The sequence below is a fragment of the Electrona antarctica genome (assembly GCF_951216825.1).
Source record: "Electrona antarctica genome assembly, chromosome: 18".
Lineage (NCBI taxonomy): Eukaryota > Metazoa > Chordata > Actinopteri > Myctophiformes > Myctophidae > Electrona > Electrona antarctica.
In genome coordinates, this window is record NC_136799.1 from 33,742,756 (window position 1) to 33,755,911 (window position 13,156).

General features: G+C 46.1%; 1 protein-coding gene across 2 annotated transcripts in view; it reads left to right on the plus strand.

Moving 5' to 3' along the window:
- Positions 1-13,156, plus strand: part of LOC306942186 (latent-transforming growth factor beta-binding protein 2-like) — a 126,932-nt gene that overhangs the window by 57,420 nt on the left and 56,356 nt on the right. For both annotated transcript variants that reach the window (XM_079527945.1, XM_079527946.1), the window contains exons 6-8: positions 2,338-2,529; positions 8,040-8,371; positions 10,362-10,464. In XM_079527945.1, coding sequence (XP_079384071.1) covers positions 2,338-2,529; positions 8,040-8,371; positions 10,362-10,464 — 627 coding nt within the window. The remainder of the gene's footprint in view (positions 1-2,337; positions 2,530-8,039; positions 8,372-10,361; positions 10,465-13,156) is intronic.

The following is a 13,156-nucleotide window of genomic DNA, read 5'->3' on the forward strand; positions in this document are numbered from 1 at the left end:
GTTGTTGTCTCAGAATAGTGGCTGCCCCATGCGGAGGTGAGGCTCCAGGGGAGACAAAGCGTGCATAGCCAGGCCTGCGTCCCAGTTTGGGAGGAATTAATAGCCCTTCAGAGCTGATAATTCAGCCAGCATGTTTAATCACAGGAGCCTTTCCTGCCTCTGGATACCGACTCACGCTCTCTTCTTCCTTTTATTCCTTTCTTCTCTCTCTCTCTCTCTCTCTCTCTCTCTCTCTGCCCCCCCTCTCTGCACCTCTCATTTCTTCCCACTCACTGCAAAAAAAAAAAATCAGTCTGAGTTTGAATTGACCTCCGCGACTGCGAGTGTCCGTCCACTGTACAGTTGCAGTCGGGAGTTAGAGAGTTCTGCAGTGCATTCTTTCGCCCTCCCGTCTATTATTATGTCTATTTTGTTTCTCCTCAGTCTGATCCGGCTGATATTAATGCTTTGTGACAGGGTGCTCATTCCCTACATGCCATCTAGACCGGCCCCGGCTCCTGTGGACTGCGTTGCTTGTGCCCTGCTACCGTGTCTGTCTGTCTGTCTGTCTACAGTACTCATGATGTTGTAGGGTAACGGAACTTCCGAGGTCAGCTTAAAACCCAGCCCAAAGTGCCCCCACCCTCCCTCCAGAGTGGTCCTGATTTTACCGGCCACGGTTGTGTCGATTTTTCATTTGGCCCGTCTTTGAAGTTTGGAGTTAACTGATGTCAGGTCAGAGCTACTCGGGAGTGGTCCCAGGTATCTAGGGCGCCGGGCTAGCCTGGCACAACCTCCCCCAAACAGAACCAACCCCCCCCCCCTGCCCGCCCCAATACCAGATACCACAAGATAAGACCAGCGAAAGGGGCCATGAAAGCTCTGTCAAACACCATCTGGCTAACACTGCCCCCCCCCCCTCTCTCTCTCTCCCCTCTCCCTCTCTTTCTCGATCTCTCTCTCTCTCTGGGAGTATACAAATATAACCAAATTGTTACATTTGTATACTCTCAGAGTTACAAATACATTTTGAATTGACACTGATGATTTCACTGTGTAACTCTCTCTCTCTCTCTCTGTCTATCTCTCTCTCTCTCTCTCTGTCTCTATCTGTCTGTCTATCTCTCTCTCTCTCTCTCTCTGTCTCTATCTGTCTGTCTCTCTCCTTCGCTCCCTTTGAATGCTCACATGCGGTAGACTGCAGAACATAAATCAACTGCAGGCAAAACACGTTTAGGATTTCAGTGAGGCACTGACAGTGAGGATTTCTTATCTTCTCGAGAACCAATTGTTTCTCCTTTGAAATGTTCTATATATATATATATATATTACCCTGCACTGTCAGTAAGGCAGGTGTTCCATTCCAATGATGCATAATTCTAATTACGTACTTAGTCATTTACTGGATGAATTATTGCTCAGTTGAACCCTTGATCTCAGTGTTTAGTAATTATTACTGCATGCCGACTGGACAGGGTAGGTTTTCAACTTGAGGTACGGGGACCCGCAGGGGCCTTTGACGGGGTTCCAAGGGGCCCCGAGCTAAATGATTGATAGTTAGGAAGCAAATGGATCTTTAAGTGTCTGTAACTTGAGGCGTGTGAAATTGATTTGTGCAAAATGAACTAAAGAAAGGATTTTACAGTTGGAGGCCATCGATATTGTCCTTTTCTTTTTGCTGAGGTTTGCGTGATCTGCGCAAAAGGACAGTTAACCCATTTTGGGCGGGAACCCCTTTTGGTGTTTTAAACATTATGTTATAATTTAGCTATTGAAAAATAGCAGATCTACAAGCTCATAGCGCGCCACCGAGTGGCGCGCTACGAGCTTGTAGGTCTGCTATTTTTGAAAAATATTTATTTCAGAAAACTGGAGGATTTAGAAGGATTTTTTAAAATTTTGAGGTCAGGCCTAAATGGGTCATATGATAAGGGACAATATCGGTGGCACCCAACTGTACATTGTAGATTGGGGTCCCAGAGATAGAAAGGGGGCTGTGGCCTAATGCATATCAAACTGGGGTGAAGTTGGAACTCGGTACAGCTCATGTGGAACAGGGTGTCTGGTGAGCTCAGGCCGGGGGAACAGTTAGCTGCAGTATTACTATTATGGACCATTTGTGAACACATGAGCCAATCCACGTCAGGCCTCCTATTAGCACCAGCCCTCCTGTTTCTCATTACTGCTATGGGCCTCTGTGTACAAAGACACATAAATCAAGGCAATTATTAATACTGGCTGATGTGCACACTCTCTCTTGCTGGTAATGACCTAATTATGTATCTCTTCCCCCCCCCCCTTCCCCTTCCCCCCCTCACTCTCTCTCTCTGTTGTCTTTCTCTCCATCCCTCTCCACAGTCTTTTGTCAGATTCCCTGTCTCAGCGGTGGACGCTGCATCGGTCGGGACCAGTGCTGGTGTCCGTCCAACTCCACGGGGAAGTTTTGCCACCTCCCCGCTCCGCAGCCCGCCCGTCCCCATGCCCCTAATGGCCGCAAAGATGCCCCGTCGTCCCACTCCATGTATACCCTGCCTCTGTCCAATCAGCAAGGTGATAACTCAGCGCTGCTCCTCGGGATGCGTCCTCAGTTCTCCACACTGTAATGCTACTCCATGTGTGCTCCGCTGGACCCATCAGAGCCACTAGAAGGAAGCAATTTGGTTAATGTTTGTGTTTAAACACCTTGGTGGATCTTTGGTCTCAGATCCACCGTCCCTCCATATTTGGGCATTACTGACATCATCAATATGCTGAATAAAAATAACTTTAAATCAATATGATGTCATCAACATGACATGACAGATCCACAGGGACGGCACGCTATTATTAGAACCCGTGTTGGGTTTTCATTTTCAGCCTAAAAAGACTTAATAACTTTTTCATTCCGCGCCGCCGCTAACCCCCCAGAGATAGATCCGTTTTATCAACCACGGCTGTGTCGATCTTACATTTGACATTCTTGGAAAGTTTTGATTTAGCGGAGTGACTTAACTGTTCCTTGCGTCGCCGCGTTGTTCTTGTTGTTGTTGTTATTGTTTTTGTCCCCTGACGTGCAACAGACCAGTTACCAGTAAGTGTGTCTCTGTGTGTGTGACTCTCGGGGCCAGCAGTGAAAGTCAGAATCTATTCTGAGCTGGATGTGTAATGGGTGACTCAGTGGAAGCGCTCATGTTGTTCACACACTAAACTCCTTTTTTATCAACAGACGTGAATATTGAAAACAGAGTGGCGTTCTAACCAGTGGCATAGGGGGAGCAGCTGTTAGACGTGATATAATATCAAAGAGAACGCTCAGCGTTCCAGCGCGCGTACCACACTGTACGTGTGCAAGGCGGCAGTGTCTCCTCTCTCAATTTAACCACTTTAACCATAAATGGTAAATGGTGCATTTATATAGCGCCTTTATCCAAGGCGCTTTACATAGATTGTGCATTACATTCACCCATTCACACACACATTCATACACCGATTGCGGCGGAAACCATGCAAGGTACCAACCAGCACATCGGGAGCAATTTGGGGTTCAGTGTCTTGCCCAAGGACACTTCGACATGGCGTCAGTATAGGAGAAAGTGTACATTTATTTTTTATTTCAATTTTTACAAGCATTTTCTTCCAGAATAGCAACAACCCCGGCGTGTGACAAGGTGTAAAACAGGGCTTAAAGGGGAAAACCACCCATTTTCAACATTTTACTATGTCATTAATATACCTTAGAGCTGTTGTGTGGAAATAATAAAAAGTCCCCCCGATTCTGTGTTTCCTAGAACTGTAAGTATGAAAAAAATCATTAACATGGTGAAACGCATCTTGATGACATCATCAAGATGTGTTTCACCATGTTAATGATTTTTTTCAGATCTCTAGTTCTAGGAAACACAGAATCGGGGGGACTTTTTATTATTTCCACACAACAGCTCTAAGGTATATTAATGACATAATAAAATGTTGAAAATGAGTGGAATGCCCCTTTAAGTGGTTGAAACAGTATCACATATAAACATGAAGTGTACTCATTAATAAAGGCAGAGTAACTCAGACTCTTGTGCAAAGTACAGTTGGGTGCCACCGATATTGTCCCTTATTATTTGACCCATTTAGGCCTGACCTCAAAATTTTAAAAAATCCTTATAAATCCTCGCTTTCTGAAATAAATATTTTCACGATTTTTCAAAAATAGCAGACCTACAAGCTCGTAGCGCGCCACTCGGTGGCGCGCTATGAGCTTGTAGATCTGCTATTTTTCAATAGCTAAATTATAACATAATGTTTAAAACACCAAAAGGGGTTCCCGCCCAAAATGGGTTAACTGTCCTTTTGCGCAGATCACGCAAACCTCAGCAAAAAGAAAAGGACAATATCGATGGCCTCCAACTGTATCAAATATGGTTCACGGTTCTGCTCTATTTGATAAGGGTGCATTTGTGTATTCTCTCTTTGGCCTATACCGCACACTCACCTCCGTCCGCGAGGCAGTGATTTATGAGAGGGGAGAGCAGGTCAGGGTTCTGGGAAAAAGCCCTGGCACACCCTGCAAGATAAATGCTTCTCCAGTGTCAGATGGACAAAGGCGCTCATTCACCACGTTGCATTCGTTGCAACATCTCCAAGACTCCTCAACAAATCTGTTTTGGGTCTTGAAAATGACATGATTGGATTTAACCCAGTGGCTGAGAAGGACGTCTCTGTTAGTGCCTCCTCGCAGTTCATTCTCTTCCCATTTAGATTTCATAATGTGATGATGAAATCACGTTTGTGTGGAAGTTTGTGTGAAATGTTTGTTGATGGTTCTCAGAGTACAGTACGTATACATACACAGCCTTCAATCCCTTGGCCGTGGCTTCTGCTGGCACTGTTCATAAGTTGAAACTATAAACTGTAAACTATACACTAGAAACCAGAGGTTCTCACCCTTTTGTGGATCAGGGCCCACTTGAAAATCTTAAGTGTTCGCGGCCCACCCATTTGTCAAATGGGTGGGCCGCCTGCATTTTCAAAGCATGTTTATTTGAATCAAATCAATAGATTGTTCTTTTTCCATTATACATTTGTTTTATATCAATGTAATATTATCATTATTTGGGGGCCCACTTGCCCTGGCCCACGGGTTGTGAAACCCGTGCATGGAATGCACAGTGAAATTCTGAATGTTAATAACTCTGAGAATGGAATGGGGTCATTTTGACACCCAGGTACTGTGTGGACCCCTGGCACTTTGGGTTTTTAAGTTGTCTGCTTCAACATTTATTTATATTTATATATTATTCATTTGAGCAAGCACCTCCCCATCCAATAGAAGCCCATTCAAAGCCCATCAAACTCCACGTTGGACTCATTGTAAACACGCAGCCCTGCTTCTCATTCCTTCTAATGAATCTGTCAACATTCATTATTGGTTATTTCATTTTAAATGTCCAACGTCGACCTATTTCCTTGGTCCACATACCGATCCCAGCCTGGTCCTGAATCGCTTTCGCACGATCAGCCTGCAAATGATCCAGCTCGTCTTCTGTGCATTCCAGCTTGAATCGATAGGGAACAGAAATCTCCATCGCTTCCACAGACATTTTCAATGTTATTTTCCGCAGCTACGCCCACATCAGAAGTTGTGCAATGAAATGCATGATTGAGTTCAACACTTAAACTGCTTAGGTCTACGTCCTGCATTTAGCAACGGAAAGCGACCAAACAGCATGAAATATTAACATAATGAAATGACTAATCAAAAAATGAAGGTCGTCACAAAAGGCCAATATGAGAAACAGGCACGTTGGTTTACACTGAGTCTAATGTGGACTTTGCTGCAGTGTTGATGTCGTTCACTAAAACTATGACGAAGAATTATCGTCCACTAGCTTTTTTTCACTTTTCACTGAAAACCAGGCTATGATGACTAAAACTATGACTAAATATGTTGACAATTTCATCAACAAATTCAAACTCTGTAGATAATTCCATCACACTAGACTAAAATGTCAGGGAGGGACTAGTGGAGAAGAGATCCAGTAGAACTAGACAAGTCATTTTATGTTTAGTTGTTGGTTGTTTGGTTCATTCAGATCTACAGTACATGCTCACAACGCGTTGCAGCACGATGTGTTGTGAACTTGAACTTGATCGGCTATTTTCAGCATGCGACCATGTTTTAATCAGCCATTACGACGCCATCAAGGTCCGCCAACATACATTTTAGTCGACTGTAGATTTAGTCGACTAAAATCGTATGATATAGTCGGCTAAAACTAGACACTAACATTTCAGATTACTAAAATATGACTAAAACTAATTGAAAATTATTCAAAAGATTAAGACTACATCAAAAGTTGCTGTCAAAATCAACACTATGTTGCTGTTGAATGGGCTTTTATAGGACCAGAGGTTGGCATGTAGAGTTCGGGCCGCTGTGCGGCCCATCACACCTATATCGTGCCATCGATCCGACCGATATGACTTGAGTCATAGTGTCGGGGGCTTTGTCAGAGAGTACCCGTTGGTGTCCCTTCCCTTTTGTGCCCATATTATACATTGTCTTCAACAATCAAAAAATACACATGTACATACACCACTGGACTACATATCGCACAATACATTAACAATACCTTAAATAAAGACTGTAATACAGAAACAAAACACAGGCACACACAACAACAATAACAACAGGAAATGGATAAAGTCACTTGCCATACAGAAATTGACCAACTAGTAATTCACTGTCCTATACCTGAGCATCGATTTGAGTTTAAAAGAATCCAAAAATGGCTGCCAGACCTGGACAGAGTCCCTGGTGGAATATTTGAGCTTCTGGAGTTTTAAGTGTGCCATCACATCTCCGACCCAGCGTCAATGAGGTTGTGCCATCACATCTCCGACCCAGCGTCAATGAGGTTGTGCCATCACATCTCCGACCCAGCGTCAATGAGGTTGTGCCATCACATCCCCGACCCAGCGTCAATGAGGTTGGGCCATCACATCTCCGACCCAGCGTCAATGAGGTTGTGCCATCACATCTCCGACCCAGCGTCAATGAGGTTGTGCCATCACATCTCCGACCCAGCGTCAATGAGGTTGTGCCATCACATCTCCGACCCAGCGTCAATGAGGTTGTGCCATCACATCTCCGACCCAGCGTCAAAGAGGTTGTGCCATCACATCCCCGACCCAGCGTCAGTGAGGTTGTGCCATCACATCTCCGACCCAGCGTCAGTGAGGTTGTGCCATCACATCTCCAACCCAGCGTCAATGAGGTTGTGCCATCACATCTCCGACCCAGCGTCAATGAGGTTGTGCCATCACATCTCCGACCCAGCGTCAATGAGGTGCCATCACACCTCCGACCCAGCGTCAATGAGGTTGTGTCATCACATCTCCGACCCAGCGTCAATGAGGTTGTGCCATCACATCTCCCACCCAGTGTCAATGAGGTTGTGTCATCACATCTCCGACCCAGCGTCAATGAGGTTGTGTCATCACATCTCCGACCCAGCGTCAATGAGGTTGTGTCATCACATCTCCGACCCAGCGTCAATGAGGTTGGGGAATGGCTGATTTCCAATTGAACAACATAAGGCGTCGAGTCAATAAAGAGAAAAAGGCTACAGCATCAGATTGGTTTGTTTATGAGTGACATGGCCGTGCCCTGGTCACCCACCGGCCTCGCTGCCCGCCCTCCCATTAGTCAATGTTAATATAAGGATAAGATAAGAGGGGGTTGGCATTCGCTCAAATCATATTGAAACAAGCCACCGAAAAACTGGCTAGGGTTTGCACATAAATTCCAGAGTACAGTAGATGGGAAAATTCCCCCAAAAGTGTTATAAAGTGTAATTCCCCTTTAACCACTTAAACTCTCTGTACTTAAAAAATAAGACGTACTGTATTGATCGGGATCAGCTCTGTCCGCTCTTTTTTCACCAACACCAACACCAAATCTCTTTGGTGAGATAACCAAAACCAGATAACCAATATGCAATACATTTGCCGAATGTATTGCATCCCAGAATGGGAACGCTATGGTTCAAGTGGTTAACATTGTACTGTTGCATGCTCTCTGTTTCCCTCAGTCTCTCTCCACCCATCCCTGGTGAACGTTCACATTCAGCACCCTCCAGAGGCCGAAGTCCAGATCCACCAGGTCGCCAGGGTGCGGCCTGGCCAGACGGCCCCCGCCACTGAGGGCGTTCACTCTGTCCAGCAGCGCTCGCATTCTGGGAATGGATTAGGACACGGGCATGGGCATGGGAACGGCCACGGGAATGGACATCATAGCGAGCACGCCAAAGGACACGCCGATGTAAACCCTCCTGAAAATGGGAACGACCATGGCTCCACCAGGCCACAAAACCGTCAGAATGGCTTCGTGGGGAGGTGTTTCCAAGAGACCATTGATGGACAGGTACAGAGGGAATACTGTTACCATAAGGAAAAATATACAGTATGTATAATGCACGCACAATGTCACTGCTGCACACTGATACCGGCCACCTGGTGGGATTCCGGCTTGTGCCTGCATGGCATGGAGGCCAGGAAAAACGTGTCGTTTTCCCACCGGGCGGCATACCGTTCCAGCCACGTCTGCCCATCTGATAGACGCTGTCTAGCACAGGAAGTGGGCCTGTGGCTCAGATTTATGTTCGTACCCAGGATTTACGAGCTCTGAACTGACTGGCTATCTCATGTTCCACAGGCATGTTATGAGTTAGGATGAGCTTGGCGAGCTTGGGGGGGGGGGAGGTGGTGGGTGGGGGAGGGGTTTAAAGGTTAAGCTTGAAATCCCCCCCTATGTGGTTCTTCCCATCGCGACGCAGCAGGGGAGGTTTTTCACAGAGGGTATATTATGTATCTGTGTGTACAGAATGGCACATTGCAGAGATTTACTGTACTTTGTCCAAACCAAAGATAGTGTGCGTTCGTGACTTCGGTCACGTAGGGTTAGGGAAGGCCGGGACAGAGGCTGCGTGAGTGTGGCTAATCCTAAATCTAATGCAGCATCTGCGTGTTTGGCTGTGAGAGAGATGCTGTGTTTTCCCCTTAGGACTCCATGTTTCCAGTCCCAATAACACAGTGATCCACAGTGCAGATGATTATCCATCGAACACGATTGTTTATGCTGGAGTACTACTCCCATTTTCCCTGCCGTGCTCTCGTGGAGAGCTTGCGATGAGAACTCGCAGTCCAACTCCCTCCCAGTCACATTGGCTTTGGACAACCCCCATAGAATTTGAATTAGCATGCCAAAGAACCTGCCTACAGTTTTCCCACTGACATTCATGCCATTATGCCAACTTGGTGTTTTCTGAAATATATCTGCGAAATATACGTCCTTTCTGCTGCTTCTCAAGTTGCTTAAATCTCCATTCTCCAGGAGTCCAGTAAGTGAGGTTTGATAGGAATCTCTTCACAATAATTAGGCAAGCTTCTTAACGAGGCATGCCAGGAGCATAGCTCTATTCCTGGGGCTGCAGTGTTTATGTCCTCGCCTGCCTAACCAGACTCAGATGTGCCCTGGTTCATTCTGTCCTTGCAGATAGGTGCACATGCACGCTCTGATGCACACACACTCAACAATACTGTTGTCATCATGTGTGCGTGCAGACACACTCACACACACGCACACGCACACACACACACACACGCACGCACGCACGCACGCACACGCACACGCACGCACGAAACACACACCATTTTTGGGCCATTTGAACCCTACCCCTAAAGACTGAGTTATACATGTAGCAAGGATGCCAGTGTCGTGTATAAAAACAATCACACTCGTGTGAAGTGAGGGCCGCTCTTATCATCATATTTCATCATACATCACATTCCTCGCTCAGCCAATCAAATCATCACAATAAAGTCATTCCGGCCAATCACTTTTGGCGTCTTCACTTTTCTGCCCTCACTTTTATCTTCAATATATACCGCATGTGGAGGGTGTGTGTGTCGTTGTGTGCGCAGAAGCTGCAGCACTGGCGTGCTGTGTTATGTTACATAGTGACGTTGTTTGAGCTGAAACAGTGCTCTCTGATTTTCACATTAAAGTGTTACCAACCCGCGTTTAGTTCAGTACCGCCCGTCCCCGTGAATTTATAGAAGCATATTTTTCACCCGTTTTCACCCGTCAAACGTGGGTACTCCACCCGTTGCAGGACTCTAATGTATATTTCACTATAATGTACTTGTGTTGCTGACTTGGCCCTCACAAGTATAGTAATACCAGTATGTGCCGCACGCACGCACGCACGCACGCACGCACGCACGCACGCACGCACGCACGCACGCACGCACGCACACACACACACACACACACACACTCACACACTCGCACACTCGCACACTCGCACACGCACACCAAAACACTGAGATTTAACACAGATGTTTTGTTGCAGTGTGGGAAGCCTCTGCCAGGCCTAACCAAGCAGGATGATTGCTGTGGCAGTGTGGGCGCCTCCTGGGGCTTGAACAAGTGCCAAACATGTCCCACCAAACCAGGTAAACCTTCCCAAATGAAAGCTAACACAGACCAGCCATTTTGCCTATCTGAGCTCTTCTGCTTTGTCCTGCTCTGCAATATATGACTTAATCCACTTTGTTCTATTCTATTCTATTCTATTCTATTCTATTTTTAACGCTTTATGCTGGATTAAATCTTCTTTTCTATTCTATTTTTGGTCAAAGATACTTCTCATTTATCTCAACAGCAGTTGTGTTTACTTATTGGATCTAGCGTTGATTGAATGTTGTGCTGATGATTGATGATGATGCTTTAATCCCCACACACATGGTAGCTTTCATTAGATTCCTCCCCTCCGCTGAGGCGGTGCGTGACTCCCCAGCCACCCGCTGTAAAAATGAAGCTGTTTGTGCTTCCATAAAAGCCCCAAAAAGAGGGACCCAAATGAAAACACATTTACTAGCATGAAGATGGCTGCGTGGCTGCAGCATTGCCCACCCATCCTGCGGGCAGAGCGAGGCCGGAATGGCCTTGAAGCAGTTGGCGGTTCGGTCGCCCTACTCCGGCAGAGCTGCGGTGGATTCTAAAAAACAGACCCAGCGGGTGGTTCCATGCCCGCTGGCTGCATGGGTGGCGGTGCCCCTCACTGTGTGCGCACACAGCCTGGCAGCTCTGTGCTGTTATTCAAAGAGCCCTGGGATTGAACCCCAGGGGCTTTTTATTTATTGAGGCTCCCTTGGGGAGCTAACTGTAGTGTCTCAAAGGGCCACTCTGCCCCTGTTGCTGTCCCCGTACCCTTAATCCTATTAGGGACACGCCTGGCAGTGGGAGATGTCAGTTGGCTGTCACAGTGTGCTGTCATACCTCATTCCCTGCTTAATGTCTGACCGGACCCTAATCAGAAACAGACTTCATCCCTCTCGCTTTCCTCCATCTATCACAGCTTCCATCGATCCCCCAAACCCTCCCTCCTCTCTGCGTCTCCCTCGGTGCGCCAGATTCCCATTCCTCTTAAGTTGCCGGCACATTGTCTTTTGGCTCCCAGATGTTTTCCTCCCCTCCCTCCTTTGATGTTCGGTAGAGAAACGAAAAGAGTGAACCATCCATTTGCTCATAGTCTTGTAGTTGTTTGGGGGGCAGTTGGGCCTGGATCCCAGGTCACACGCAGGCAGGGAACCAGGGATGAAGAGAAGGAAAGGGAGGCAATGAGAAAGAGAAGAGCATGGGGCGGGGGGGGGGGTTGAAATGTAGCCATATTTACAGTGTACTGTACCGTAAAGCCCACGTAATCGCGAATGGCTCTTTGAAGGGAATGCTATGAACTCCTCTGAAGTGTTACAGCCCTTTGTTTAGACACTCCGCTAGATATATGTGCTGCCTTAACCACTTGACCTGACCTGAATATAGACATTGTTACATTTGTGTGTTGGGCATGGGCTTTATCCAATGACTAACGTGGATAACGGCATCACTGGAAACCAAACCTAATGTCTGTTCTGTTCATTTTATGTGTCTGCATCAGTGAAGGGCTTGCATAGGAGGGGGAGAACTTCGCTTAACTTTACAAGAGGCTCCTGTGTTTTTTGCTGCTGTTGCTGCTGTCATAATGATGTCATGAATTCGAGTGTATGGGGTGTGACACATCATGTCAGTCACTTTATGGCCATTTGCAATATGCACTGTTGATTGAGAACTAGCATCACCGCTACACAGGAGACCGCTGGCGAGTGTTTTTATTGTACCTGAAGAGGATGCCAGGGTGACTGCCATTTTATAGTTGCCGTGCCATTTCAGGAAGGAATGTGTTGTTCTAAGTCTGGAGACACTCTCATTTTGTGACTTGGATTAGGTTCAGATGTGTCTGTATCTGTCCTCCAAGGCTGGCTACACAGTCAAATCCTCAGTGTTAATTAAACTCTGAGGGGCTAATTCACAAAAGGATCGCATGGCCTTTGCCACCGCTAAACCCATGCATGTAAGACAAAAAGAAGCAGTGTACTGTCATTCTCAAAGCATTCCGCAGAGAGTGAAATACACCCCTGATTGCACTGCCAAGCAATGGTGTCTTGGTGCTCCAGTGCTATTTGCATGTATTCAAACTGGGTAATATGCATACATTTGGTGCCAAATTGATCTTTTTCGATGCAGATGAGCCGAATGCAGTTAGTTTGAAAGTTTCTAGCGTCTTTAGCGAATTGGTTTTAAAAACTGACATGCATTTATAAGGGGTGTCACGCCCAAACTTTCCAGGGATCATGGCAATAGTTACTGCAGCCAGGTGAAGAATTGTCAGGCCAGGCGTGCTCCCAGCACTGAAATCCACCAATGTTGTCATAGTATTCGGTCACAAGTCACAACACATTATATTTCAATTCAGTTTGGCACTCGGTACCACTATTGATTTTGCACAAAGAATAGAACAATTCAAAGCCATGTCAACATAATACCTTCCCACATTTTTTCAAAAAGCACATACAGTACTTTTTTGTTGTTCCAAAGAAAGAACAAATGATAAAAAAACTAATTTTGAATGCCATAGAGCGCCCAAGTCTGATGTAATTTCACATCCTAACTGGTTTGCATTTCTTTTCCCTATTTCTGAATTCCCATAGACTTTCTTTCATATGGTGTCAAATAAGAACTGTGTTCCAAAAATTCTCATATATGAATATGATTCGAGAAATGGCGAGAGATGGCGAGAAAACGCTGATGTTACTGCCGCCGAATTAG